At 30.9% G+C, this 27093-nt stretch overlaps 1 protein-coding gene across 1 annotated transcript in view; it reads left to right on the top strand.

Moving 5' to 3' along the window:
• Nucleotides 1-27093, top strand: part of IL1RAPL1 (interleukin 1 receptor accessory protein like 1) — a 1500378-nt gene that overhangs the window by 877974 nt on the left and 595311 nt on the right. The window contains exons 4-5 of the mRNA XM_074214222.1: nucleotides 2025-2211; nucleotides 9533-9686. Of these exons, the coding sequence (XP_074070323.1) occupies nucleotides 2025-2211; nucleotides 9533-9686 (341 nt within the window). The remainder of the gene's footprint in view (nucleotides 1-2024; nucleotides 2212-9532; nucleotides 9687-27093) is intronic.

Raw genomic sequence — 27093 nt, 5'->3', positions numbered from 1 at the left:
TGAAACTGAGCAATTCTTATCATATCATTTTCCTGTGCAAAATCTATGGTTACCTATCATTATTTATTTATCTATCTATTTATTTATTTATTTAATTATTTATTTTTAGGTTTTTGCAAGGCAAATGGGGTTAAGTGGCTTGCCCAAGGCCACACAGCTAGGTAATTATTAAGAGACCAGATTTGAACTCAGGTACTCTTGACTCCAAGGCCGGTGCTCTATCCATTGTGCCACCTAGCCACCCCTATGGTTACCTATCATTGCTGATAGCAATGACCTCCTAATTGTTTGGTCCTGATATATCCAAGTTATCTTTGCATACTCAATATTTATCTTTGTCTTTTCATTTTAGAGGAAAATTATGACAGTGATTTCATTAATATAGTGTACTCCTTACATAAACACTTGCTTTAGCAAAGAGTATCAGTTTTTAAAAGGATCATGTTTCTCCAATATATGAACATTTATTAATTTATACATTTTCTATATAAGCTATTGTTGTTGCATAAAATTTTCATGGTTATCAGTATTATTCAACTCTTCATGATCTCATTTGGGCTTTTATAATTATTGGAGTGATTTGCCATTTTCATCTCAGCTTATAATAAAGATGAGAAAAATAACTGAGGCAAACAGGGTTAAGTGATTTGCCCATGGTTAGAGTTAGTAAGTATCTGATACAAGAATGGAACCTTTAAACAATGAGTCACCTAGCCACCCAAATTAATTATATCCTCAGATACTTAAAGAAGAGGGAGTTGTGGTTGCTCAGGCTACTATCAAAAATATTTGGAATATTGCAGAAAATGAACACATATCACAAATTTAGAGGACAAAAATTCCACTTTTTAAAACAGAAAATAGGTACAAACTAAGTGTAATTTTGATTCCTATGAAATATTCTATAAAGATATGGTTGTTGTGGGGGGGGGGCAAAGACAGAGAGACAACAGAGACACAGACAAGTAGGCAGACAGTGAAAGTCTGAGACAGAGACAGAAAGCCAGAGAGAGAGAGAGAGAGAGAGAGAGAGAGAGAGAGAGAGAGAGAGAGAGAGAGAGAGAGATTTTCAGGAAAATGGACAATAATAGAGAAATTATTAAATGTTTATAAAGTTCCAGGGCCTACCTTTTTTTTTTAAGATTTTTGCAAGGCAAAGTGGCTTCAAGGTCACACAGCTAGGTATTAAGTGTCTGAGGCTGCATTTGAACTCAGCTACTCCTGACTCCAATTGTCTGGACTCATTGTTTGAATGTCAAATACACTTATCAAAAAGACTATTTTATGAAGGACTCATACAGAGCAATTGTTAGAGGTAGGAAGGGAGAAGTGGTATGTTAGAAAAATCAATACAAGGACACTCTGAAGGTGTCTCCAAAGAATTTTGGAATTGATTATGAAACATGGGAGACACTGGCACAGGACTGAACAGCATAAGGTGCCCTCATCAGAGAAGAAGCTGTGTTCTATGAGCTCAAAAGAATGTGAGATGTGTAAATTTAGAGAATTCATCCCAAATGTTCAAGTGGTCTACTTATGCCCAATCTGTGGTAGAGCATTCCAAGTTCATATTGGTTTGATTAGCCAGAGTTGGAACATTAGTCACAGCAGAATTTTAAAAAGAAATTATATATCTTCCATATCAACATGTATATGAATCTGTTTAATAAACATTCATAATTAATGACAATATGAAGAAATTATGTTATATAAGTCAAGTTAGCATAAAATATACACAATACAGCATGGTATTTTGTTTTCCTTTGGCCTTGATGAACTCTATCGAATTGATGACAGTTTTGGAAAGACAAAAGACTTGTATTTATATTATATAGTTTCAAGTTCTATCCTTTCCCATTAGCTTTTCTAAACCTGAATCCATTTTTCTTGCATCATAGGATTATTTTTAAGGTGATGGGGTAAAGAAGGTAGAGATCCTTTAAAAATTGTGAAACTCTTTACAATTATAAGATATTAATTTTTTTTTCACTTTAGACTACCATTTGTTCTTTAATTTGTTTCAGAAATTCCACATATTGTATGAAAGTGTCAATTTCACTGACTGTGGGTGAAAATGACACTGGACTCTGCTACAATTCCAAAATGAAGTACTTTGAAAAAGCCGAACTTAGCAAAAGCAAGGAAATCTCGTGCCGGGACATAGAGGATTTTCTAATACCATACAGAGAGCCTGAAATCCTGTGGTATAAGGTAAGGGATAGAGAAGATACATATTTATTGTATTTTGGGTTTTGTAGTATTTTCGTTACTGTAAAACTTTTTAAAGGCCATAATATAGCTTACCTCTTTTTGAAATCATGTTGTTTCAATTATTGAGACTTCATGTTGCTTTGAAAGGATTTAGTCAGTTTAGTTAGCTATAGGAGAAGAAAGAACTGGGTGAAATTGTGTGATAACTTTTGCTTTTGAATGAATTCTTAGCCTCTGTTGATTTGATCAGAAGTGGAAAACAAATTTTTTAAACATTTTTTACCCTGTAGGATATACAATACAAGAGGGACTCAAAAAATAAAAATAGCTACAAATAAACTAGCAATTCTCATACTATTGGATCATCATTCCTGTTGGATTTTTCTCCATTATGTCATATTATTTCTAGTTTTCTACATTTATAACTCAAAAATGGGGGGGACCCTTTGTTTAAGTGCAAGAAATTTAAATAGTTGTTTTTGAATATAGTTTTTTCTTTACAACTCAAAAATTTTTTTGCAGTTGAAAGTAAAAATCCTACCCCAATTCTCCCTGCATATAATAAGATTGGAACCTGGTATCAATGGAAACAGACCAAAACTTTCATTAAGCTATAGAATTATAATATATTTATTATCTTTTATACAATAAAATTCTACTTATTGAATATGAATAGAGACCGGTAAAGCTTTCATATAAAAATCACTATGGATTGCTTTTATCTGTGACTATATAATGTCTGGAAGCTACAGATGCTGTGTGCCAGTAGGATATTAGACCTCAGAGTAAGTTTTAACCATATGCTCTAATATATTTTCTGCATGCCCAACAAGTCTAAAATAGCAAGCCAAAATTATCTTACAATTATTCAGTGTTTTGCTACAAATCTTTAATTTCTGAAGGCAAGATAATTATGAATCTTATGTGTTCTTGAATCATCATTCAGAAATTCAGTATTAAAGTTTTGAAGTGACCTCTGATGGGAGTTTTTAAGCCTGGATCATACATCACAGAAGTGCTATTTCTTCTTTCTTTTATTACTGCATTGCCACCACTGATTGTAGATGGCATATAGAAAGTTTTAATAAATAGTAATTTATTTTAGTGACTTTTCCAAGTTTTTCCATCTCTTCTCAGATCCTGCAAAGCTTCCTTCCATCCCCCCCCCCCCACCTCTTGGCTAAGAACTTTGCTTCAGATTTCACAGGAGAAAAATTTTAGGCTATTTACCAAGAGTCTCCTCTTCTCCTCTCCCCCTCACATCACTCAGATGCCTTCAAGCACAATCTTCTCCTTAACCCATATTTTGAATGAAAAGGTGACTCTTTTCTTGACATGGTTAATCTCTATGTGTGTACAAGGGAATCCATTCCTGCTGACTTCTCCAGAAAAATGTAGCCCATATTATTTCTACTTTCTCACTCATATTCACTCTCTATCTAATGCCTTCAAATATGTGTATGTGAACTCCATTCTAAAAAACAAACAACTGTCCATTTCCATTAGTTATAGCTTTTTATTCCTCTCCTTTTATGGTTAACCTCCTTGAGAAGAGTTTAGTAGGTGTCTACAATTCCTTTCTTCTTATTCTCTTCTTAAACTCAAAATCTGGGCTTCTAATTTCAACTGATACTATTCTCTCTAGAATTCTTAACAATCTCATAATTGCCAAGTCTGATGAATTTTTCTCAGTTCTCATAATCCTTGATCTATTCTCATCCTCTAAGACAGTTAATTACTCTCTTCTCCTTGACTATTAACTTCTGTCTAGGTTATCCTCTATCTCTCTAGGTTCTATTACAGCTTGTCTGACTACTTTCTCCTTTCCTATATCTACAGCCAGGTCACACCTAATATTCATGAGAGTTCCCACAATTCTGCTCTGGGCCTCTCCTAAGATATTGCAATAATCCTAGTACAGGCTCTCAAATCATATATAGCTGACTTTTAGCATTTACTCTGGCCGCTCCCTATGCTTGGTAAATTTCTCCCTCCTCCTCTTTAACCAAAACATATCATCGGCTTCTTTCAAATTTCTGATAAAGTTACTTTATTTATAAGAAGCCTTTCCTGATCCCTCTAAATCTTAGTGATTTTTCACTGAAATTGATCCAATTTATTTGTTTGCACATTTGCTCCCTCATTATTCTGTTAGTTCTTTGAGAGCAGAACCTATTATTTTCATTTCTTTGTATATTTAATTAGCATAGTACTGACATATTATGTACTTAATAAACATTATTTAATGGAGATTGATTAGTTAATTGATTTTTGTTAAAATTTCATTTTCTTTTAAATTAATTTTTACTTTGTCAAAATTATCTAAATTTCATGAAAAAATATTTTTAAAAATTTAGATCTAAATTATTTCATTCTCTCCCATCCCATTTCCTTCTTTAAAATGGAAATTTTATGTCAGATATATATATATATATATATATATATGTAAAATCATTTTTATTGGATCATCTTGATCAGTGTAGGTAAGTCTTTCACAATTGATCATTCTTATAATATTGCTGACAATTTGCATAGTGATTTTCTTTCCTGTTTGCCTCTTTTAATTCTACACATAAGTCATGTATTTGAAAAAAATCAATCTTTAAATTCTGATCTTTTCATCAAGAATGTTTGAAAGATTTTTATTGTATCATTTTTCTTATGATATATTCCAATCCCTCTGCTCTTTAATGTTATATAGGTACTAATCTTGTGTGGACTTGCCTCTGACTCCACATTATTTGAATGCTTACTTCCTAACTGCTTTAAGTATTTTGTCTTTGACCTTGCAGCTTTGGAACTTGGATATAATCTTCATGGAAGTTTTCATTTTAGAATTACTTTTGGGTTAGGACTGGCAGATTCTTTATATATGTTTTACACTTAGATTCAGATATATCTGTGTGGTTCTCCTAGATAATTTCTTGAAATATGATGTCTAGGTTCTTTCTTTGATCATGTCTCTCAAGAATTTCCATAACTCTTAAAATATCTTTTCTTGATTTATTTTCCAGGTCAGTTGTTTTTCCAATGAAATATTTCACATTTTCTTCTTTTTCTTCTACTTTTAATTTTGTTATACTTTTTTATGTCTCATGAAGTCATTAAATCCTACTTACTGCTAAATTTATAGAAAGTATTTTATTCAGTAAGTTTTTGCATCGTTTTCCATTTGGACAAGTCTTTTTTTAATTAGTATTTTCCCAGTGAATTTTTATATCTTTTTTTCCATTTGTCCAATTTTCTTTTTAAAAGTGATGTTTATTTGTTTCTCTTACAATTTTTAAAATTTTCATGTTTTCCTTTGCTTCTACTTCTTTCCTTATATTTTTCCCTTTACCAGTCTCTGGATTTTGAAAAATAATTATTTAGCTCATTCAGGCATTCTACTTGAGTTTGAGTTCAATTCACATTTTTCTTTGAAGTTTTGCTTTTGCTTTTTGGATTTCATGGTCTTCTAAGTTTGTTCCTTGCCCTTCCATGTGGGTTTTTATGATCACATCATCTTTTTTTTATCTTTTCTCAATTTTTTCACCTTATTTCTTGATTTGGAACTTTATGTTAATGTTGGGCTCTGTTTCAGGTAAGTTCATGGTTTGGGCTTTTTTTTAATTACTGTTTTCAGAATTCATTCTGAGTATTTGAAATGTTTTGATGCTTCCAAATTAGTGTGATCTAGGGAGAGGTGAGATCACTGTTCTCCTAGTCTATACTCTGTACCTGACCCAGGAAAGGTCCCTAATTCTTTGGATCCAAAAGTGATACTATCCCTAAGGAATTCCATTTCCACTTGTCTGAAAGTGTTCCTCCCTAACCTTGAACTAAGACTGGATATTAATACAAGCAGTGGAGTTGCCAAACAATGTCTGGTCCTGCATCCAGAACTAGCATAAGAGTTCTTTGTAGTCTCTCTCTTTCTGACCATTTTCTAGGTCTATTATGCCTGACCTGGGAGCTCACAAACCTGCTGCTGTTTCTATTACCACCACTAGTTCCACTCCTAGTGTTTTATCTATGTGGGTTTTGGATCAGTCTCCATTCCAGTGTCACAGATATCCCTTTCCAAATATCTTTGTTCTCTTGGGCTTTTGGAATGTCTCACTCTGGAATCTTTTGTTGACTCTGCCATTTCAAAATTTGATTTGAGTTGTTATTTTGTTATGCTTGCATGAAATTGTGGAGAGCTCAGCTGAGTACTTTGTCATATTTGATCTGCCTCTGGAAGTTGTTTTGCCTTTTTTTTTAAGTGTTTATGATATCATTGAAACTTCAAATTTCAAAATATTATTGTATCCCTGACCTTCTGAATCCATCATTTGAATTTTTATTATTCTAAAGTGTTTATGTTCATTTTTATCTAAGTTTATGAGTGTCTTATTAATCATATTGTATCACACTTTTCAACTTTACACCCATAACAGCTGGATATTGAGAGTCCTATGACTGAATATATAGGTCATTTCTGAATTTTTATGAATGGCACCAGAAATAGACAAAATATATCATCAAAAGGGAATATATAGAGAGCTTATGAATAAATTAAACCATGAACTAAACTCGTGCTTTATAAACCAGTAACTTTAAATAATTAACAAGTGAAATGAATTTAAAATGCTCAGGATAGCAAAACGTAGATTCATATTATTAGCCTCATTTACTTGAGTCAGTCTTTATTTTTGTCTATTTCAGCATTTTTTACAGAATTTCTTCAATGGTTTCTTAAATTTCAAGAGTCATTTATCCTTATAACATGTTTTTTTCAAGCTAGTTAACTGAACTAAATATAATTCAATTCAATGTTCATATATTAAGCTTGTCCTTTGGGCAAGAAGCTGTTCCAGGCCTTAGGGATACAAGATGATAACTACACTGATAATTATAATAATAGGTAGAATTTGACAGAGGAAACTGCTCCCAACAAGTTGTCATAGGAAAACATGAAGAAGAAAAGAAAATTTTGAGTGTGGAATATCAGAGAAAGGTGCACCAGAAAGATAGTAAAATTAGAGATAGAATTAACTGAATGAGCTATGTAGTCCAATTTATGACTAGACAAGAATCCCCCTAATACCTGTGAGTGGTCAGTGGGCCTTTGCTTGAAAAGTTCTTGTGAACAGGGAGCTATTACAAACAAAGATAATAAATTTCCCTCTTATATAACTCTATTGTTGGTGGTAAGTCTATATATGCTTTTCCTCAACTTCTATTTTTGCTAATATCTGCAATCTGAGACTAAGCTGAACAAATCTGATCTCTTTCTTGTGGTGATCCTTCAAGTACTTGAAGACAGGACAATTATCTCCTGTCTCCAAGTCCTCTGGTCTTTTTGACATTCTAAAATTTCAAAATTCTTCACTATTCTGGTTACCCTTCTCTATATATTCTCAATTTTGTCGGTGTTCTTATTTATTTAAATGTGTCCTTAATTCAGAGCAATACTCCAAACATGATCTTGTTAGGGCAGAGTACTCTCTCTCTCTCTCTCTCTCTCTCTCTCTCTCTCTCTCTCTCTCTCACACACACACACACACACACACACACACACACACACACACACACAACGACAGACACACATACACACACACAATCTTTCTCTCTGTGAGTATCTTTAGGACTGTTAACTGTACTCATTAAAACATACTTAAGTTAATAATATATTGGATGGCTCCCTTTATATATAAACTCTGTCTAAATTAAAATGACTTATTCCTGTCAAAATCATCTTCTCTCAGTCTCATTTCCCACATTTTTCTGACAAGGCCAGTTAGAATAACTATTTTTTTGGAAGAAATTTCTCTTCATAGCCCAATATATATCCTTACACCTTTTCTTAAAAAAGAATGATATACTTGGAATTTCATCAAAACTTAGCTATTTACACATTTGAAAATTTTTCATGAAAAAAATCTTATGAATAAAAATAAAGTCTTGGCTTTTTCTTTGTGGTAATGGTGTGATATGAACATATATTTGCAAATGAGAGATGGACTGCTGAGGTGGAGAGACCAGGGTTGTGTCCTAATTCTAACAATTATATGACCATGACCTATTAATGCTTCAAACAGCAATCTTGGATTGTAAGTTTTTGATCAAATAAAGATTGGCATAAGCAAGACATTTCTTATCATAGAAAATTCCTTATAACAATGAAATCAAAGGTCTAGCCCTATCCTTAAAAAGTTATAAGTTAAATTACCATTAAGGAACAATTAAGTGCAATTTTTGAATGTAGTCTATCTGTTGTCTTTAATAAAGTGAATGACAGAGAGTGTCATTTAAATTGTTTTGTTTCCTTAGTTATATATCTTACTTAGGTGAATGCCTGAAAATGTTGACCATTGCTAGTTACAAGATTAAACTAAATTTTATTCTGTATTAATAGCTACAGTTCTTTGATAAGTCTTTTTGGTTATACAGTATCACTAGCATAAACTTATAGTATAAAGGCTATAAGATTTGTATATGAAGTATAGATTTAGTGCTGAGGACTTAATACCCGTAATTATAATACTACAATCATTACAACATAAATTATATAATCTAAATAGATAAGAGAGTGTTCAACCTAAGTTATATAGCAAAATTCTATAAAACAGAGTGCTTTAATTGAATAGAGAATGTCATTTTTTCCCTCTATTAAACCACTTGGAAATATAAATAAATAAAGAAACAAATAAGCAAACAAATGAATGAATGAATGAATGAATAAATAAATGAAATGTGCCTAATGCATTTATGTGAATTATGTGAATGGCATTTTTATGTTATATTTTACATGAATTTTTTACTTGATAACAATGACTCATAGAGATCATTATGCAAATATTCTGCATTAAAACCAAAACTGCATTCCCTAAAAAAGTAATCTTTTATAAATCTAGCAGGAGTAATCAGATAGATTTCCCACCTACCCCCAATGCAAAATCAATAATCCTCCCACAAAATTGTATTTGAAAAAAATGTTGTTTAGAAGCTTTTCATTATTTCTGAAAAGTATATTCAAATCTTTTACTTTTGGAATCCAGTTTGAATGATAAGATGTCTGTTCTGCAAAACACAAATTCTTACACATCATGAAGAAATTAAAATTTTACAGACTAAAAATGAAGTAGAAATTTATTAAGCTAATAATATAGTACATACATATTGAATCTAGATGTTTACTGACTATGGTATTTCATGCCAGTTATTTAGTGGGATTGATATAATTTTCTGATAAAACTTCTTAAGGAAAAATATAATCATCTCATAATATTCACAAATTTTAATTAAAGTTATTTGAAATAAAATAGTTATTTTTGACCTATTCTTCTTTTTATAGGAATGTAGGACAAAAACATGGAGGCCAAGTATTGTGTTCAAAAGGAATATTCTGCTTATACGAGAGGTTAGAGAAGATGACATTGGAAATTACACATGTGAGTTAAAATATGGAGGCTTTGTTGTTAGAAGAACCACTGAACTCACTGTGACAGGTAAGTGAACAAATTAATATTGAGGTTATATTGCTTATTGAAGGTATAATCTATATCTTCTGTAAATTAGACTTAGCCAAGTGATAAGGAATAATGAATAGTGAATTTTTATCACTTTCTAAATTTGTATTTGTAATCAATTGAAAATATTAAAAGGTCACATTCATAGTGCTATAGGGGATGTTTTTTACTATAGGGGATTTTGATATATGTAATGCCATAGACAGAAAATTGCAGTGTACCTATTCACAGAAACTTTTGAGAATATTTGAAGAAATATTTACTTCTTGTGGATCATTTGGTTTCATTATTAAACATATTTTTAAAATAATTATTTTTTGTTTAGTTTAAAAGAATCGCAACAGGATTTTCTGTTACATGTAACATTCTATTACTTAATAATCTGATGAATTGTTCTTTTTCAATGACTAAGGATTTTGTCATCTGAAATAAAATAACAATGAAAATGTAATAATGACAAACTTTACTGAGTCAAAAGAAAACTAGTTCTTTTACTACCAAATATTATCTAAGTGGATCAATATCTTAACTTCTCTGGACTTCGATTTCATCACCTAGAAAATGGAGACAATAATATCTATCATTCTCTTCTTACATTAATATTTTGAACATTAAGTCACTTGATAATATGTTAAAGAATTCTGTAATTGCTAAAACATAAGACAAATGTAACACACCATAATTATTGTTTACATATGCATTTGCAAAATCAATGTGCATAATGACATCGTATGTTATATGAAAAATAAATTTGCAGGTTTGCTTGCATACTTAATCCTAAACTGAAGTGAAAAATGTTCCCATAAAGAAAAAAGGGCACAGAATGTATTGCAAAATGAAGATTTTTAGAAATTTAGCCCTTTTCAAAAATGCTAAAGAAATGAAAATGACATCTTTCACAATTTTATTTAAAACACAAGAAGCTTCAAAATATGACAAATTTAAAAAACTCCTTATCATGGGGGTCTTTGAGGTCAGATTGTTTGCAATTCAATGCGAAAAAAAAGACATTGAAAGCACAGGTATGCATTTAAAAATTGTAAAGATATTCTACTGTGGTCATCATTTTTTCCTTTGTTGATATGGACAAAATTTGTTAAGGCTGTTTGGTAGAGAAAAATTATTTAATGTCAATTTTTGTGGGTTTTTTCTCTTTTTTTTCTTAAGAAATATGCATCTGTTTTCATGCAAAATAATCTATACATCTATCTATCATCTATCTATCTATCTCTGTCATTATATATAAGGACAATTTGGGGTTTCCATCACTTATCTTTGTTCTACATTTTTCTATATCCTTGTTCTTTATTTTCTCTAGATAGAATTTACTTTTATTTGAAGAGGCTATAGGAAAATACATTGTGTTATTTTCAATATATTTCCCAGTCAAATTGAATTCATTTCCTTTTTGAATGGTGACAAGTACCATCTTAGAGATACCAATGGAAAAATTGATTGTCACAGAGCTTAATTTTGGATGAAATTCAGAAAGAATGCTCTTGGACCATATTTGATTTATACCAGTGGTAGACAGTTGACTTTTTTTTTTTAGTTTTTGCAAGGCAATGGGGTTAAGTGGCTTGCCCAAGGCCACACAGCTAGGTAATTATTATGTGTCTGAGGCCGGGGGACAGTTGACTCTTGCAGAAAATGAATGCTGGAAGCACTTGAGTAATAAATAGATTTTTCAGCATTTCAGGAAACAATAGATAGAAATATATATATGTATGTATATGTACATGTATATCTATACACATATTGACATTTCTATGTGTGTATATGTGTTTGCATATAAAGAAATACGGATATATGTGTGTGTGTGTATGTGTATAAAAATATGTATCTTTTACACAACTACAGAATGCATGTTATTTACTGTGGGATAGTATCATTAATTGATTCTATTAAAAATGATGTCAGAAAAATGAAGTTATGGTAGAAATAATAATAGGAAGGAGTAAATGACCAAATTATATTATAGTAGGATTTTGTGACCTTCTGATGAGTTTAGTTATAAAGTATAATAATATTTTTGCCATATGACAGTAGTTAGGACAAACATATATAGGATTTTCCTGTATTTTGAAATTCTTCTATTAAGTAGCTCTGTCTGGATATGAAATCTGAATTAATACTTTAACACTTCACTATCTTGCCAACAGCCTAATGAAAAATGTCTGATAAATGTTCTTATGTTACATTTCCTTTATAATATAGATTGAATTTTCTTTCCTTATGAAAGCTGCCAATCATTATTGAAGTGGTGTCTCTCAGGTGCAAAAATTTTGATAAGAGAAGTTTAATCATCAATGTAATGGAATGTGGGAAAAGATGCCTTCTGAGAAGAAAATAGGAGGCGATTTCTAATCTTTCTTCATTGGCTTATAAAGTCAGTCTAAAACTAACTGTTGGTATTGAACTTTTTTCCTTCCACTGATTCTATGAATCTAAACTACTATGACAGGTATCTTTCAAGTAGTAAGACATTAAAAAAGAAGAAATTTCATACTGAACTCTTTTTCTAGAAAATGTCTCCTTTCCATCTATCAAAGGAAAGAATATTTCCTCATAGCAGGAAAGAAATTGAGAATGCTTCACTAGGAAAAACTGTCATCTAACCAAATAGCATGGATCCTCTATTCCATTTAAGCTCTACACACACCGATTTAGGTAAAAAGATTTGACAATATCTACAATTTTATATGAATGGGACAGCTGCCTGCTCAGAATTGTGAATAGTACATATTAAAATGCATTTTACGTATTAACATAGTCTATTGAATGTGCAAATTTATTCATATCAAATTGCTCTAAATGATGTGACATGCTAACAGATTTCCTTTGCATATAGCCGAAGGTGATTCTAGTTCTTGGGACATAAATCATGTCACTCAGTAAAGCAGCAAAAATGGATAGATCTCTAGATGATAATGATTCATTGTTTTATATACTTTAGTGCTCAGTTCATCATGATCACACTACTCTAAAAGCATAATATCATCCTTTTTTTCCCATTCGTGACTGTTTTTCTTATGGAAAAACTTTTTAAAGACAGGTAGAAAATTTACTTTCCTATCAAAAGTGATGAATATGATGCAGCAAAATTAAATAAAATTTCCTGAAAAGTCATGAAGTATCAATGAGATTTTGTTATTGTCAGAATAGTTTAGTAACTCATTAACTCTTTCACATTTATTATTTTTAAATAATACAATGGTGGACATTTGTGATATGTGATTAATATAATTATAATGTACATGTTTTATTTTTATACTGATGAATATATTTAAAATTTGCACAAATATACATCCCATGATATCAGAATTTATTCATACAAATTTGTATATGTGTATACACACATATACCATGCCTTTATATTTTGTTTTTTTAATAAAAATATTTTGTCACAATAGAATCATATTTTAGCTAATGTGTTTTTCTATTTCAATATTATTAATGGTCAAGCACAAAAAAATAGTTAAAATTCTTATTTAGAGGTCATGTCAGTGATTGACATCCTCATTTGTTATAATGTGTTCTAGTCAGCCAATTCAAAGTCTCAACTCAAACCAAATAGCCCACCCATTCTAATCTCTTGCTCCCCATAACACAAAAGGTCCATGTCACATACTCAGTCTATCAGCTTTTCTGTTATCTAAATAGTTGAGTCTTGACTGGGAAAGGAGATGGGATCACTACTCTTTGTGAACCACAACTGCATTCATAAGGTACCTGAGGTTGATCTAAAAAGGACATCTGGGATCATTTAATCCAGTCTTCATTTAAAAGAAGAATAAAGAGGAGAAATGATTTGTTCTGCTGCACATATTGTACAGAATGCAGCAGAAACTCTGAAGTCTTATGAATCCTAGTTCAGCACATTTTTCTCTTTACTACCATCCCCCTCATATATGATCTTCCCTATTTCATCACTTTAACTTTTTTCTTTTGTTAGTCATGTTTTCTTAGATTTTAAACAAAATGAGTTTATCTCTTGGAACCTTATATATACAAATATATATGTTTGTACCCAAAAGTCTAATTTAAGATGTTTCTGTACTGATTAGGTTAGGTCAGATCAAAAGATATAGAAGGAAAGAAATACACATTTATTAAATGCCAACTATGTGGTAGGCATTGTTAAGAGCATTACAGATATTATCATATTTTATTTTCAATATAACACAGGGAGTTATATGTTATTTATCTAAATTTTAAAGGTGCAAAAATGGGACTGCCATATATTAAGTGACACGTTCATGATCACACACCTAATAAGTGTCCGAGACTAGATTTGAACTCTGCTCTTCCAAACTTCAGACCCAGTATTCTGTCCATTGCTCTCTCTCTAAGCTAGATCACGAATGAGTCAATCTCTTGGGACCCTAGATATCTTTTTTTGCATTTCAACTGCTTAAATTATTACCTGTAGTCAGTAGGATGGTTCAGAACAAAGGTCTAGAAAAGGACAGGAACAACAAAAAAATTTATAAAATTGTTTCTATAAAGGGCTATGGGTGTCCTTTTGAACCCACTCCATTCCCCAAAATAAATGTATGGCTATAGATTTAGAATAGATTTATTATTCTAGATTGTGTAATCTGATTAATTTGTCTTGAAGCTATTTTCAGATCTTCAAACAAGGTCCATAATAGGGGCAAAATGGTCTTTTCATCTGACTTTATTCCATATAACCTCCAGATAGAATGGAAATAATAAAAATAATAAAATTAACCCAATTTCTAAAATATACTTTCTTCTCCAAAAAAAACCTGAAAGTAATATATTCCTCAAATATTGGTGATGCAAAAACTTAGATATTATTACATTCCCTTTTCTTTCAGAATGACAAATAGGACAGTTGTGGCAGACTTTGAGCAATTTTTGTTTAAGTTCTTCCATGAACCTACCAGCTCTGCTTCCTGAGCAAAAGAGCAAATTAGCTCTTCTATCTTTCTTCAGTGTTTCTCTTGTTTTCACTTGTCTAGGGTTAAAATTATCGTGAAATATAGTCTAATTTCATATTCCTCACAAGTATCTATGGGTGTATGAATAGATTATTATAGTATATATTGAAATATAAGTTTCAGTAGATTTACTTATTTTTATTAAGACATTTTCCTAAAATTATTTGTATGCATTTTGGTTGCCTGTCGTTTCTAAACAGTCCTTGTTTTGAGAAGATATTTTTGCCTCTGTGATTTATTGGGCTCAATATGGAAAAATTGTTATTTTACTTATTGGTATAGGATTTGAACATTAAAGGGAGGTTGAAACATTGTCTTATTTTGGGATTTAGAAAAACACCCTATGTAATTAAAGGAAAAAAGTATCAAAAAATCTTTGTTGTCTTTGGGAGGAGAAAATTTGGCTGGAAAAATAGGTTTGAAATGAGATCAAGAAGAACATTAGGGATAAGTAACTTGTCACTGTAACCTAGCATTCAATACTATTTGTAGAACCTTCAAATCAGTCTCAAAAGTATTTTTGTAAAAAAACTCAGATCATTTTGAAGATCTTATAGTTCTCTAAGAAAAAGTATCTTGTAGTTAGAGAGAATGAATGAAATCTTTTGGAGACCATTTTAATATGCTGAGTTTTTAAGGTTTGTTTTTCAGCCTTTTCTTCCAGCTGCCTTCTTCGAGCTAAAGCAAAAGAAACAGAAGTTCTCCTTTTTCTTCTCTCTTTCTCTTTTCTTTTGAAACAGCAACTCAGTTTTTCATTTGGTGCGATTGTGTAAGATAAAGGGGAATTCTTGAACATTATAGTACATGGTTAATGACATATAGGTCTCTGGAGCTTGGAAGGATTGACTCTGAAGGGAATTTGGGGAGTCACATTCTTCTTAGGGACTAGGGAACAACATTTTCCTGGCCTTTACTGAAATTATTTACCTGCTTGCTTTTCTTTTAAGGACTTAAAAATTGCTATTATTCCCCAAGTTATATTGTTTTTATGTTCTCGAATATCTTGATTTCCTGTCCTGTGCATTTCTAAGTTTGGCATCAAATGTCCCTCTAAAATGTCATTGACATGTACTATTGACTGAAAGAACTTTAGATCTGTTGCAATAAAATATTACTAACTTTGAATAAATGTACTTCCATTAATTAAATGAGCATTTTGGCACTTACCATACTCTTCTAATGCTGAGTTTTTAGCCAAATGAGAGCATTCATTCTTTTTCATATATGTTGATGTTTCATTTTCCCTCATTTTCCCTCATTTTGCAGTTATGCTTTGTTTTGTTTTAAACTAAATTCACCCCCCAAAAAAACAAACAAAAAAATATAAACTAAGTTCATTGCTATATAATTGTCCCTTTTATACTTCTACATGATCAAAAATGATATACTTAATTTTTAAAAGAATTTTATTGGTTATAAATATCAGTGTCATCTATTTATAGGTTTTTGGAATGCCTTTTCTCATCCTTGAAAAATCAAAGTATTTATCTTTAACTTTTTCATACCTCTCCAGTTTTATATGATTTCCCAAAAATGCTGATATTGGTTTTATAACAAGAAAATATTTCAGGGGTAAGCTAACAATATGACTTTAGGGAACATATTTAGTATTAGTCATTAATTGCTGACAAGCAGCAATTGCAGTTATAGTCAATGATTGACCAAATGAACTGGTATTGAGAATAGGTTCTGTTCAAAATATTCATGATTTATATAAATGATGGAAAAATATTCTTGTTGCATTTATACCAAATTTCCCAATTTTTGAATTATAGAAATTATTTAGCATTAAAATAATTTTAAGTGAAAAACAATGAGGGTTTAGACATAAGATATAATTAACTTAAATAAATTTAATAAACATTTACTAGTTAATTATGAGTCAACCATAATGCAAAATGCTAGGTAAACAAAAATAAAAGTAAATTCTGTTCTCATGAAGTTTATATTATTTTGAGAAAAAATTAAGCATTCACAGATAAGCAAATATGCAATATATTGAAATTTAATAAAAGTAATTTTATTAAGAGAGGGAGTTGTGAGTTAGCACTAATGATTGGGGGAACCAGAAAGAGTCTTCTCTAGGCTTTCACTTAGGTTGGGTCTTAAAATGAACTAATGATAGTAAGACTGGAATTTAAGAGGTATAGTGTTATACTGTATATGAAGAAGAGCAAATAGAGCTGTGAGCCTTGATACTGTAATATGTGGGAAGAGTTGTGTGATCACTCCACAAGGATATTTTGAAGTAAAATTATGAAAGATTTTACATATCAGAAAAAGTTCACAATTTATCCCATAGACAATAGAGTAATAATGACCTTTATTGATCAGGAAAGTGATATTCAGATCAATTTTTAAGCCACATCATTTTGAAATCTATGTGCTAATTAAATTGAGGAAGGAGTGGTGGGACACAGGGAGATCAATTCAGATATTACTGCAATAATTTAGGCAAAATATGAAGCAAATCTGAACTATAATGGGTGACTGTAAGAATAGAAATCTGGAGAAAAATTCAGCTCTCAGAGAAAGAATAACTAAAACTTGACAATTGATTTGAGTGGGAAAGGGAAAGACAACGGCAGCAAAAATTTGAGGATGACTCCTAGCTAAGTAGCTTTATGATTAGAAATAGAAGCTGATTCACTGATGATTGATAATTGTTGTTCAGGTGATTCTACATGTCCTCATTTGGTGCATTCTTGGCAAAGATTTTGGAGAGGTTTGCTGTTCCCTTCTCCAGCTCATTTTACAGATGAAGAAATTGAAGCAAATGGATTAAGTGATTTATTCAGGGTCAAACAGCTAGGAAATGACTGAGGCTAGATATGAACTCAGGAAGATGTCTTCTTGATCCTGTATAGTATGTGCTATATCACCCATATGCCATTGACTGATGGTAACCCTTAACAAAAATAGAGAAGCTAGGAATGGGTTTATGTGGAAAAACAATAATTCACTTTTATATATATTGCAATTTACCTTCAGGGGGAGATAACCAGTGAACACTTGAGGGTATGTGATTATCTGTGCCATCAAACTCCTTTAGATCCATTAAAAATGATGATATACATTATATAAATTACAATATAAGTGTATAACATGAACTAAATACTCATAGTTCCAAAGAATGAAAGAATGCAATCACTTAAATAGATAGAGGGATAAAGGTTTAGAAACAGGAAGGTGTAACTTAAAAATATATATGTGAATATGGATGAAAAATTAATTAATTAATTAATTAAAAAATAAAAGCTTAAAAAAAGAACCAGGAGGTTACATTTTTGGAATGGTTACTAGTTTATTTGAATAGCATTATAAATATAAGAAAGATGGAAAATATTGTTAAAAGCCATATTATAGAGATTCTTGAATGACATTAAAAACTAGGAAACATTCTTTTTTTAAAAAAATTAAGGCAATGGGGTTAAGTGACTTGCCCAAGGTCACAAAGCTAGGCAATTATTAAGTGTCTGAGGTCAAATTTGAACTCAGGTCCTTCTGACTTCAGGGCCAGTGCTCCATCCACTGTGCCATCTTACTGTCCCTAGGAACTATTCTTATATAGCAATAGAAAGCAATTAATAGGTTAAAAACAGCAAGCACTATGAGAGTTTCACATTACTGTATTAGGAAGACTGATCAGACATCATGAAAGCATTGGAGGGAAGTGAAACTGAAGAATGGGAGAACACAGGATTTATTTCAAGAAGTTGAGATTTTTTTTCATGTATTAGGATTAGAACAGGAATTAGTATAAAGGAAAGAATTTATCTGAGTTAAATCATGGATACATTCAGTAATTATCAGTAGTTGGAGGTAGGAATGAGATGAGTATGAATCTAGGCCTTGGACTTGGGTGATAGGGGAAAGATGGTGCCATTAATAGAAATAAGGGAGTAAGGAGGCAGAACATATTGAAGAAAAGAAACGTAATGAGTTAAGTTTTAGGCATTGAAATTGAGTTGATAGTGATATTTCTGGGTAGAAATTCTAGTAATACATATCTGAAGTTTCGAAAAAGCATCAGATGTTTATACAGATTTTGAACTCATTTTTTATTGTTTGTTATTAATATTTTTATTGACGCTGGATTTTACTGATCCTGGATTAAGATGATTAGGGGATACCTATGTTTTGTAGATTGAAAGGTCTTGAGTTACACAACAGGAAAAATAAGTTTCCATTTGGAAATTTGCTAAAAATTGTTGAGTAAAACTGTGAATATTTTTTCTTTCTGGGTAAGCTATGAAAGAGAATGGAAACTAAGTCCACCATATGAATTGAGTCTCTGCCAGAGGAAGGAGAATGAAATCTGAAGTATCATAATATTATGGCATATTCCATGTATTATCTTCAATAACACATGGCTGATCTTTATTAAAACCAAGCTCATATGGGACAATAAGATCAAATTTTTTCCCTGAATTAAATTGTAAAATAAAATGATTAATGTTATTATGCAACTTAAATACAAATTTTAGAGATTCTAGTTTTGATTTACTGAAGATATGCAATTAAAGTAATTAAAAAGTAAATTCTAGTTCTTCAGTCTGTGTGTTATTGAAGAAAACAAGTTACTTATAAGGGTTGCTTGTACGTAAGCCATTCATACTTTGACATGTAGAGTAAGAAGCATCTCATCCCATAATGAGACAAAGATTCTTATCTCTCATTGAAATATATTATTTCAAAAAAGTTATCAAAATAATAAAATACAAATCACTTGTTTTCTAGCACAAATGCTCAGGAAGAGGGGAAAGGATTTTATTTAATATATTTCTTCATTTCTTACTCTGACTTAAGAAATAAAATTATAATAAATATTTTATTCATCTTTTAAAACTTCTATCAGAGAATTTTTCTCATACCCTGGTCTTCTTATTTTTCGCAATTATGAAAAGCACAGGAAATAAGTCAATCCATTCTGGCTTTGTCATGGTAAAACGCTTGAATGATTTTTTTTATTTGAAAACATGTCTAAATGCTAGACCTGAGGCACAAATAATCATAGAATTACATTCAGAAATAATAATTCATTTTGTTTAATTCTAAAAAAAAAGAGAACAATGAACTGAAAAAGCAAGAAAAATGCAATCTTACAGAAAATATCAATTTACTTTGGTATTTACTGTTGGCATAGTGATTTTATAGAGTTAATGTAGCAATTTGTTGAAAAAATCTTTTCAGCAAACCATGGTTGAATTTATGTTCACAAAATAGATGTCTTTCTCTTTTTTATGGATGGAGGAAGCTGAGGCACAGAAAGGTCAAGTATTTTTCAATCAAGGTCAAATAGCATGGCAGAGACAAATACAGGAATAAAATTTAATTTCCTGAACCCCACTTACTCTACTAGATAATTAATAGCAAGGCATGGATGCTGTTTTTATTTTTATTAGCCCTGCTGATCACCATTAAAAGTTTACCTTTGAAGTTGAACAAGAAAATGATCAAAAAACAAGTTTACCAAGGAATTTTTAATCCTTCTGTCACCAATGTAATAAAATCTTTTGTTTTGGTAATAACCCCAGGAAAAAAGTATTTCCCCCAGCCCCAGTATTTTGTTTTTAGGGAATCATGACTGAGTAGGAATTTTCACCCTTAGTGAAATTGATGGATCATAATGAACAAATGATTTACCATCTACTAGCTAACCTTCTTGCAATGAGTTTCTTCGTATCTAGCTTGCAGACAATAAGCATGGTATTTCAGTTGAACTTTCTTGTCACTGCACTCAAAACTTGTTTACAGTGATAGGACTTTCCAATATGTGTTCTGTTTGTATTCAAGAATAAAGATTCACCACTTCATCAAATTTTCCTCTTAGAATTATTCCAATTAATTTCATTTTTTAATAGATTACTCTCAACTTTCCTTGTTCAAAATCATAATCTTAGACTTCATCATGACATGGGGTTAGGCCTGGGTCCTAAAAAACCATGCTAGGGGAATGCTGTATCTGATAGGTCCTACCTACCCAGTCAGGAAAAATTTTAATTATAGATATAATGTTAAGACATCTATGATTTTTCTATGAGAATTGGACTAATGAATTTCAGAGAGAATCATTATGTTTTTGATCACAGCATGATGAACTATTTTTGCTGGAGAAAATAATGCTGATAATCTCCTAAAATATATAGTGAGCAGTGGAGATGTTACGACATTTATGAAAATACTCTTCACTATTTCTATTGGGTATTTCAAAAATAACATTGAAATGCAATAAGAATTAATTCTGTTTTAATGATAGTGAAAAGTAGTAGTGTTAAGTTTAGTAAGAATAATAAATAAATTTAAATATTTAATTCTGATCTATTGGTTATTCCCAATAACAAATAACCCTTCTTAAAACAACATTTCTCAGGATAACTCTAATTCAACCTGACATTTATTACCATAATTCATTATTCTGTAACTCAGGACAATCTACATATTCAACTCTGAATTATTTCCTTTTCCCTTTGAAGCTACTCAAAAAATTTTACTATATTTTTTTCAAGGAACAATGATGTACTTTAGGGATCAATAATTAAGCATATTTACATTTGACAAGAATTATTTTCAATGCTTTTATCATGGAACATCTAGACTATATGGATTAGATTAAAATTATTGTCAAATTGACAGTAAATATACAGAATCACATGTGTATAATGTCAGAGAACAGTACTGTATTAAATGTATGCCACTAAACTCTATAATAATCCCTATGCTATTGTTAGCAATCTGTGATAGGATTCTCAGATTAGAATTCAATTTAAACCCTCTAGTACATTTTTTAATGATTTAGGAATGACTTTCTGCCAGGGATAAGCATATCTCCTGCCTAAGGACTCTGATAGATCTTGGATAGGGTCATAACCTGCATTTTCATATATTGGTGAATCTCTACTTGGTATCTTCCGAACTCTCAATTGACTTTTTTAACATTTTCCTTGAAAGGGCCATGGAGAAATGGTGAAAATGCAAGAGCAGATCCAACCCCTGATGACCTTGACCACGGGAAGGCAGGACATTTATCTCTTAGGAAAACAAGACATTTATATAAGGTCTGGCTATAATGTAATAATACTACAGGTGAAAAATCAATATGTACTTCCGTGTAATAATAATTTATAGAATCCTTAGTAGTATAAATGTTGCTAACAGAGAAGGTGTAACTAACTAAAACATTACAGACACGAAGCAATTCTTTCTCAACTTTCCATTTAAATATTCTTTGTTTTCCTTCAGAACTAATGCTTTGGATACCTGATGCAGTTTTTGGTTTTGCCATTTTGTCTCATGATGTGTATGACAAATATTATTCCAAAGAAAGAACCCCTGTGTTCTCCTTTTTTTGTTTCCTGTTTATTATGCAATGCTCACATATGTAGTATCTTGTTTTTCTTTCTGCTGTCTGAATGGTCTCACTTGTCCAGAGTCACCTAGCTAGTGTCTGAGATTGAATTTAAAATCCTGAAAATGTGCCTTCCTGATTCCAAGCCCACTGCTCTACACACTGCACCAGTTAACTCAATCTCTTGACATCCCCCATCCAAATTTGTCTTTTAGTAAACTTATTGGACTCTTGCATGCCCTAAAGTTAAATTGTGATCATAGCAGATACCCTAATATACTTTTATGTATCTCAGTTACTAGAGGAGATGTTGTATGGAAGGTAGTGATATCAGAAAGACTTGGGTTCATGTCCCGCCTATGGTATATACATATATATACATATATATGTATATATATGTATATTTATATACATACATATATATATGTAGTTATGTAGTTCTGAATAAGTCATTAAATCTTTCATTACCTTAGAAACTTTCTTAGTTGAGTTAAATGCAAGGTACTGATATAAACTCTTAGGAGTTTCAATACATGGAGTTCCACAAAAAAAAAAAAAAAAGAAAACTCCCTAAAGTTTATTATGGAATTGGGAGCATGTTGTAAGCTATAACTGCTTCAATAGTTTAGGAATTATTTTTGTTCTTGGAGATTCTATATCTTTGCAGATTCTTCCCTTTCTGTAATTGGATGGAGTATTGTTGAGAGTTGCTGTTATTGAAAAACTTAATATCCTTTAGTTATTCTAGTAATAAGACTCTCTAAAGTTAGACTATTCCTCATACAACAATCTGTCACTGGTTCAGTATTCAAAGCTTATGAATTTTGGTTAGAATCTGTGCTCCATCATCACTGCCTTATTATATTATACAGTAATGTTCATGACATAATAAATCTTTAGAGGAAGAGTTTAACTAAAAAATACTCAATATATATGAAATTTTTAGTTACTGATACTGACAACATCTTTCTAAAAAAATTTATTTATTTATTTGTTTGTTTGTTTGTTTTCAGCCATTTGAACATGCATATTTTCAAGTTGCAAAATTTCCTTCCACACGCTCTTCCCATTTCCCTCCCCCTCAGCTGTGAACACTCAGGTTAGCTTTGCATATATATATATATATATATGTATATATATATACATATATATATGTATATATATATAAACATGTTTACAGATTAATATTAATTATTTTTGGCATGAGAAATTAGGATTAAGGGAAAGAGATATATGACATACTTTTTATAAAGTGTTCATAAGATTAAAGAGGGTTGTTTTATTTGTGTTTGTGTGTGTGTTATTTTATTTTGGTTTTCTTCCCTGTATGGGGATAACATGGTGCATAGCTGGTCTAATACAGTTGCCCTACCTCTCTGAACTGCTGAGAGGACCTGCTTCTATCAAAGTTGTTCATTTCATAATGTTGTTGAGGTGTACATTTTTCTCTTGATTCTACTCCCTTAGCTGAGCATTAGATCCCATAAGTTTTTCCATGCTTCTCTAGAGTCCAACCATTTTGGGTTTCTTATAGAACAAAAGTATTCCATAGTATTCATGTACCATAACTTGTTTAGCCATTTCCCAATTGATGGGCATCCCTTCAATTTCCAATTCTTTGCCACTACAAAAAAAAAGGCTGCTATGTATATTTTGGAAAACATAAACTTTTTTATTTTTTTATAATTTCTTCTGAATATAGACCTAGAATTGGAATTGTTGGTCAAAGGGTATGAACAGTTTTATTGCTCTTTGGGCATAGTTCCATATTGTTCTCCAGAAAGGTTGGATCTGTTCACTATTCCACCAGCAATGCATCAATGTCCCAATCCTCCCACAGCCTCTCCAACATTGATCATTTATCCTTTTTCTGATCTTGGCCAATCTGATAGGTGTGAGATGATACCTCATTGTTGTCTGAATTTGCATTCCTCTAATCAATAAAGATTTGTAACATTTTTTTTTCCATATGATTATATATAGTTTTAATTTCTTCTATTGAAAAGTGTCTGTTCACATCCTTTGACCATTTATCAATTGGGAATGAATTCTGACCTTATAAATTTGATGCAGTTCTCTATATATTTTAGAAATGAGACCTTTATCAGAGCTCTTAGTTAAGATTGCTTCCCAGCTTTCTGCTTTTCTTCTCATTTTGGCAGCATTGATTTTATTAGTGCAAAATCTTTTTTAATTTAATATAGTCCAAATCATTCATTTTTCAGTTTATAATATGTTTTAATTCTTATTTGTTTATAAATTTACTCCTTTTCCATAGATGTGATAGAATATTCCTTGGTCTATTAATTTATCTATAGTGTCACTCTTCATATCTAAATCCTATATCCATGCCTAGTTTTTTTCCACATTATTTTCCAGTTTTCTCAACAATTTTTGTCAAATAGTGACTTCTTATCCCAGAAGTTGATGTCTTTGGGTTTGTCAAATAGTAGATTGCTGAAGGCATTTTACTCTGGTTTCTTTTGAACCTATCTTAATCCACTGATCCATTACTTTATTTCTTAACAAGTACAAGGCTGTTTTGATGACTACTGCTTTATAGTATAGTTTTTAGATCTGGTAGAGCTAGGCCACCTTCCTTTACATTTTTTTTTCATCAGTTCCCTTGCTATTCTTGTCCTTTGGTTGCTCCAGATTAATTTTATTACTATTTTTTTCTAGCTCAGTAAAGTAGTTATTTGTTAGTTGGTATGGCATTGAATAAGTTATTTAATTTGGGTAGTACTGTCATTTTTATTATATTAGCTCACCATAACCATGAGCATTTGACATTTTTCCAATTATTTAGATCTGACTTTATTTGGGTGAGAAGTGCTTTATAATTGTGACAAAATCTTTAAGTGAGTGAACTATAACAATAACTTTCTAACTGGTCCCCCTGTCCTGCTCTGTCTAGACTATTCAGCCTTTTAATCTCACTTTTACACAAGTTTTTCAAGATAAGTATTACCACTAAAAGTTTCCAATCAGATTATGCCAGAACTTGAAAGTCTTCAGTTGCCTCTCAAGTTTAATTCAGATTCCTTAGTCTTATATTCTAGGCCCTCAATAAGCTTTTTACAACTAGTTATTATAGATTCATTTTATATTATTTCCCTTTATGTTCTCATATGGTAAAATCAATAGAGGACTCTGGCTAAAAAAGAAAATCTGTGCTGGCGTACCAGATCCAACAGTTCCTAACTGTATAAATCAAAACAACTCACTCAACCTTTCTGAACTTCACTTTCCTCCTCTATACAAATATTATGTATGTTACTTGACTTAAAGGATTGCTTAACTGCAACTAAATTCAATTAGTTGCTCTTGCCCAATTACTTTTGAAATGGTTCCATTTTCAAACCTTTCTTCATTGTTTCTTGGAATTGAAAAACTCTTTTCTCCATTCCCTTTTTCACTAGGTTCCTTCCTAGGTAGACTTCAAAGTCCAGGCACTCAAGCCCAAACTGTAATCCCACAAAATTCTTCTTTCCTTTGAATTTTAGTACTTGGATCAGTATTGCACATTTTTAAGCTTTCTTTTGTACTTTAGTCATTTGTGTACTTTTTTTAATCTTCCCTATTGCAGATTTTGTGACAGAAGAGATATTGTCTTATCAATAATCAAATTTCTCTTACTATCTTAACTACAATGCTTTGTGCTTAATACTTTTAATAAATAGTTTAATTGGCTTTATTCAATTGAATCATTAGGCTTTAAATGTTCTTTTTCTATATTATATTCACTCTGTTAGCTATTAGATTATCTTGGAAATTGTTTCTGACTTGATATAACTTAGACTCTTTAAATAATTATGATGAAAGACAATATATTTGCTTAGAATAATACATATTTAATATTACATTAATTATTTTGGGTACATTTATTTTATCCTTCTTACCTGCTTTGCCATATCTTGTTATAGAATATCATTGCCCTGTCTGATTCTATTTTATACTTTATTAAAAAAACTACTATATGTAAATATTTTTTAAAAACATATGTCTGACTACTGGCAGTAATACTAGTGAATCAAGAATGAAACAACACAAAATACATTATTTTCAACTTTTTTGTATTTCTTTTTAATTTTGTATTAATTTTACATTTCTATTTTTATTAATTATATTATATTAATTTTATATTTCATAGAGCTCAGATGTCCTATTTCAATTAAAAACATATTTTGAAAAACCCATTTTAAAATGACTACAGTTCAAAGATTTTTAAAATGAACATTTCATATGTTACATTGGCATTTCCTGCTTGACAAGCATTGATTTTTTAATATATTTTATGGATTGCAAGCCAATATGTTTTTATATAAGTAGCTTCTTTTTGTCCTGGCATCAGCACAATTGGCTGAGTACTCAATATTGAACTTATTTCAATAGCTAAGTTCTAGTGTAGTCAATTTAGAATAGATAAACTTGGGATTTTCTACATTGCTCCATTCATTTGCATTGTCTTTACGATATTTACTATTCTAAAGTCCAGATTACTAACTAGTTTTGGATGGCCAAGCTCAATTATAGAACTCAAATAAATCTAGCAGATGATAGAAGATGTACTGCATTATATATTTTATAGAATAGTCTGCTATATTTCTTTGTGACAAGAAAAATATAATATCAGAATTTTTAGTTAAATGAACAAATCCATTGGAATATGGGAGGAATTTTAGTTGATGAAAGATAATCTTTGATTATTTAGCATCGCATAACATATCAACATGATTTAATTAAGAAGTGTCTTTGGCATCATGTAGCTGAAGCTTCGATATACCCCTGGGTCATGCTCTACTTTTCAGTTAAGTGACAATCTGACACACAGACATTAAATATCCAATTTTATACAAAATTTCTGTATCAAATTTTAGGAATTAAATTACAGCTGTTGTGTCTAATAGGCTCAAAGCTAGACTCAGCAATATCTTTGTTACAAAAAGTTTGTTGTGAAATAAATTCCCTCTATCATTTAAAAAAGTGGAAAACAAGGCAGAGTCATTATAAAAATTGAATGCTTATATTTTTATGGTATTTTTCTATCAAAAACTATACTTAAAATATT

This window comes from Macrotis lagotis, chromosome 1 (genome assembly GCF_037893015.1).
Source record: "Macrotis lagotis isolate mMagLag1 chromosome 1, bilby.v1.9.chrom.fasta, whole genome shotgun sequence".
NCBI lineage: Eukaryota > Metazoa > Chordata > Mammalia > Peramelemorphia > Peramelidae > Macrotis > Macrotis lagotis.
Note: the sequence above shows the minus strand (reverse complement) of the source record. Positions and strands in the feature narration are given on the sequence as shown.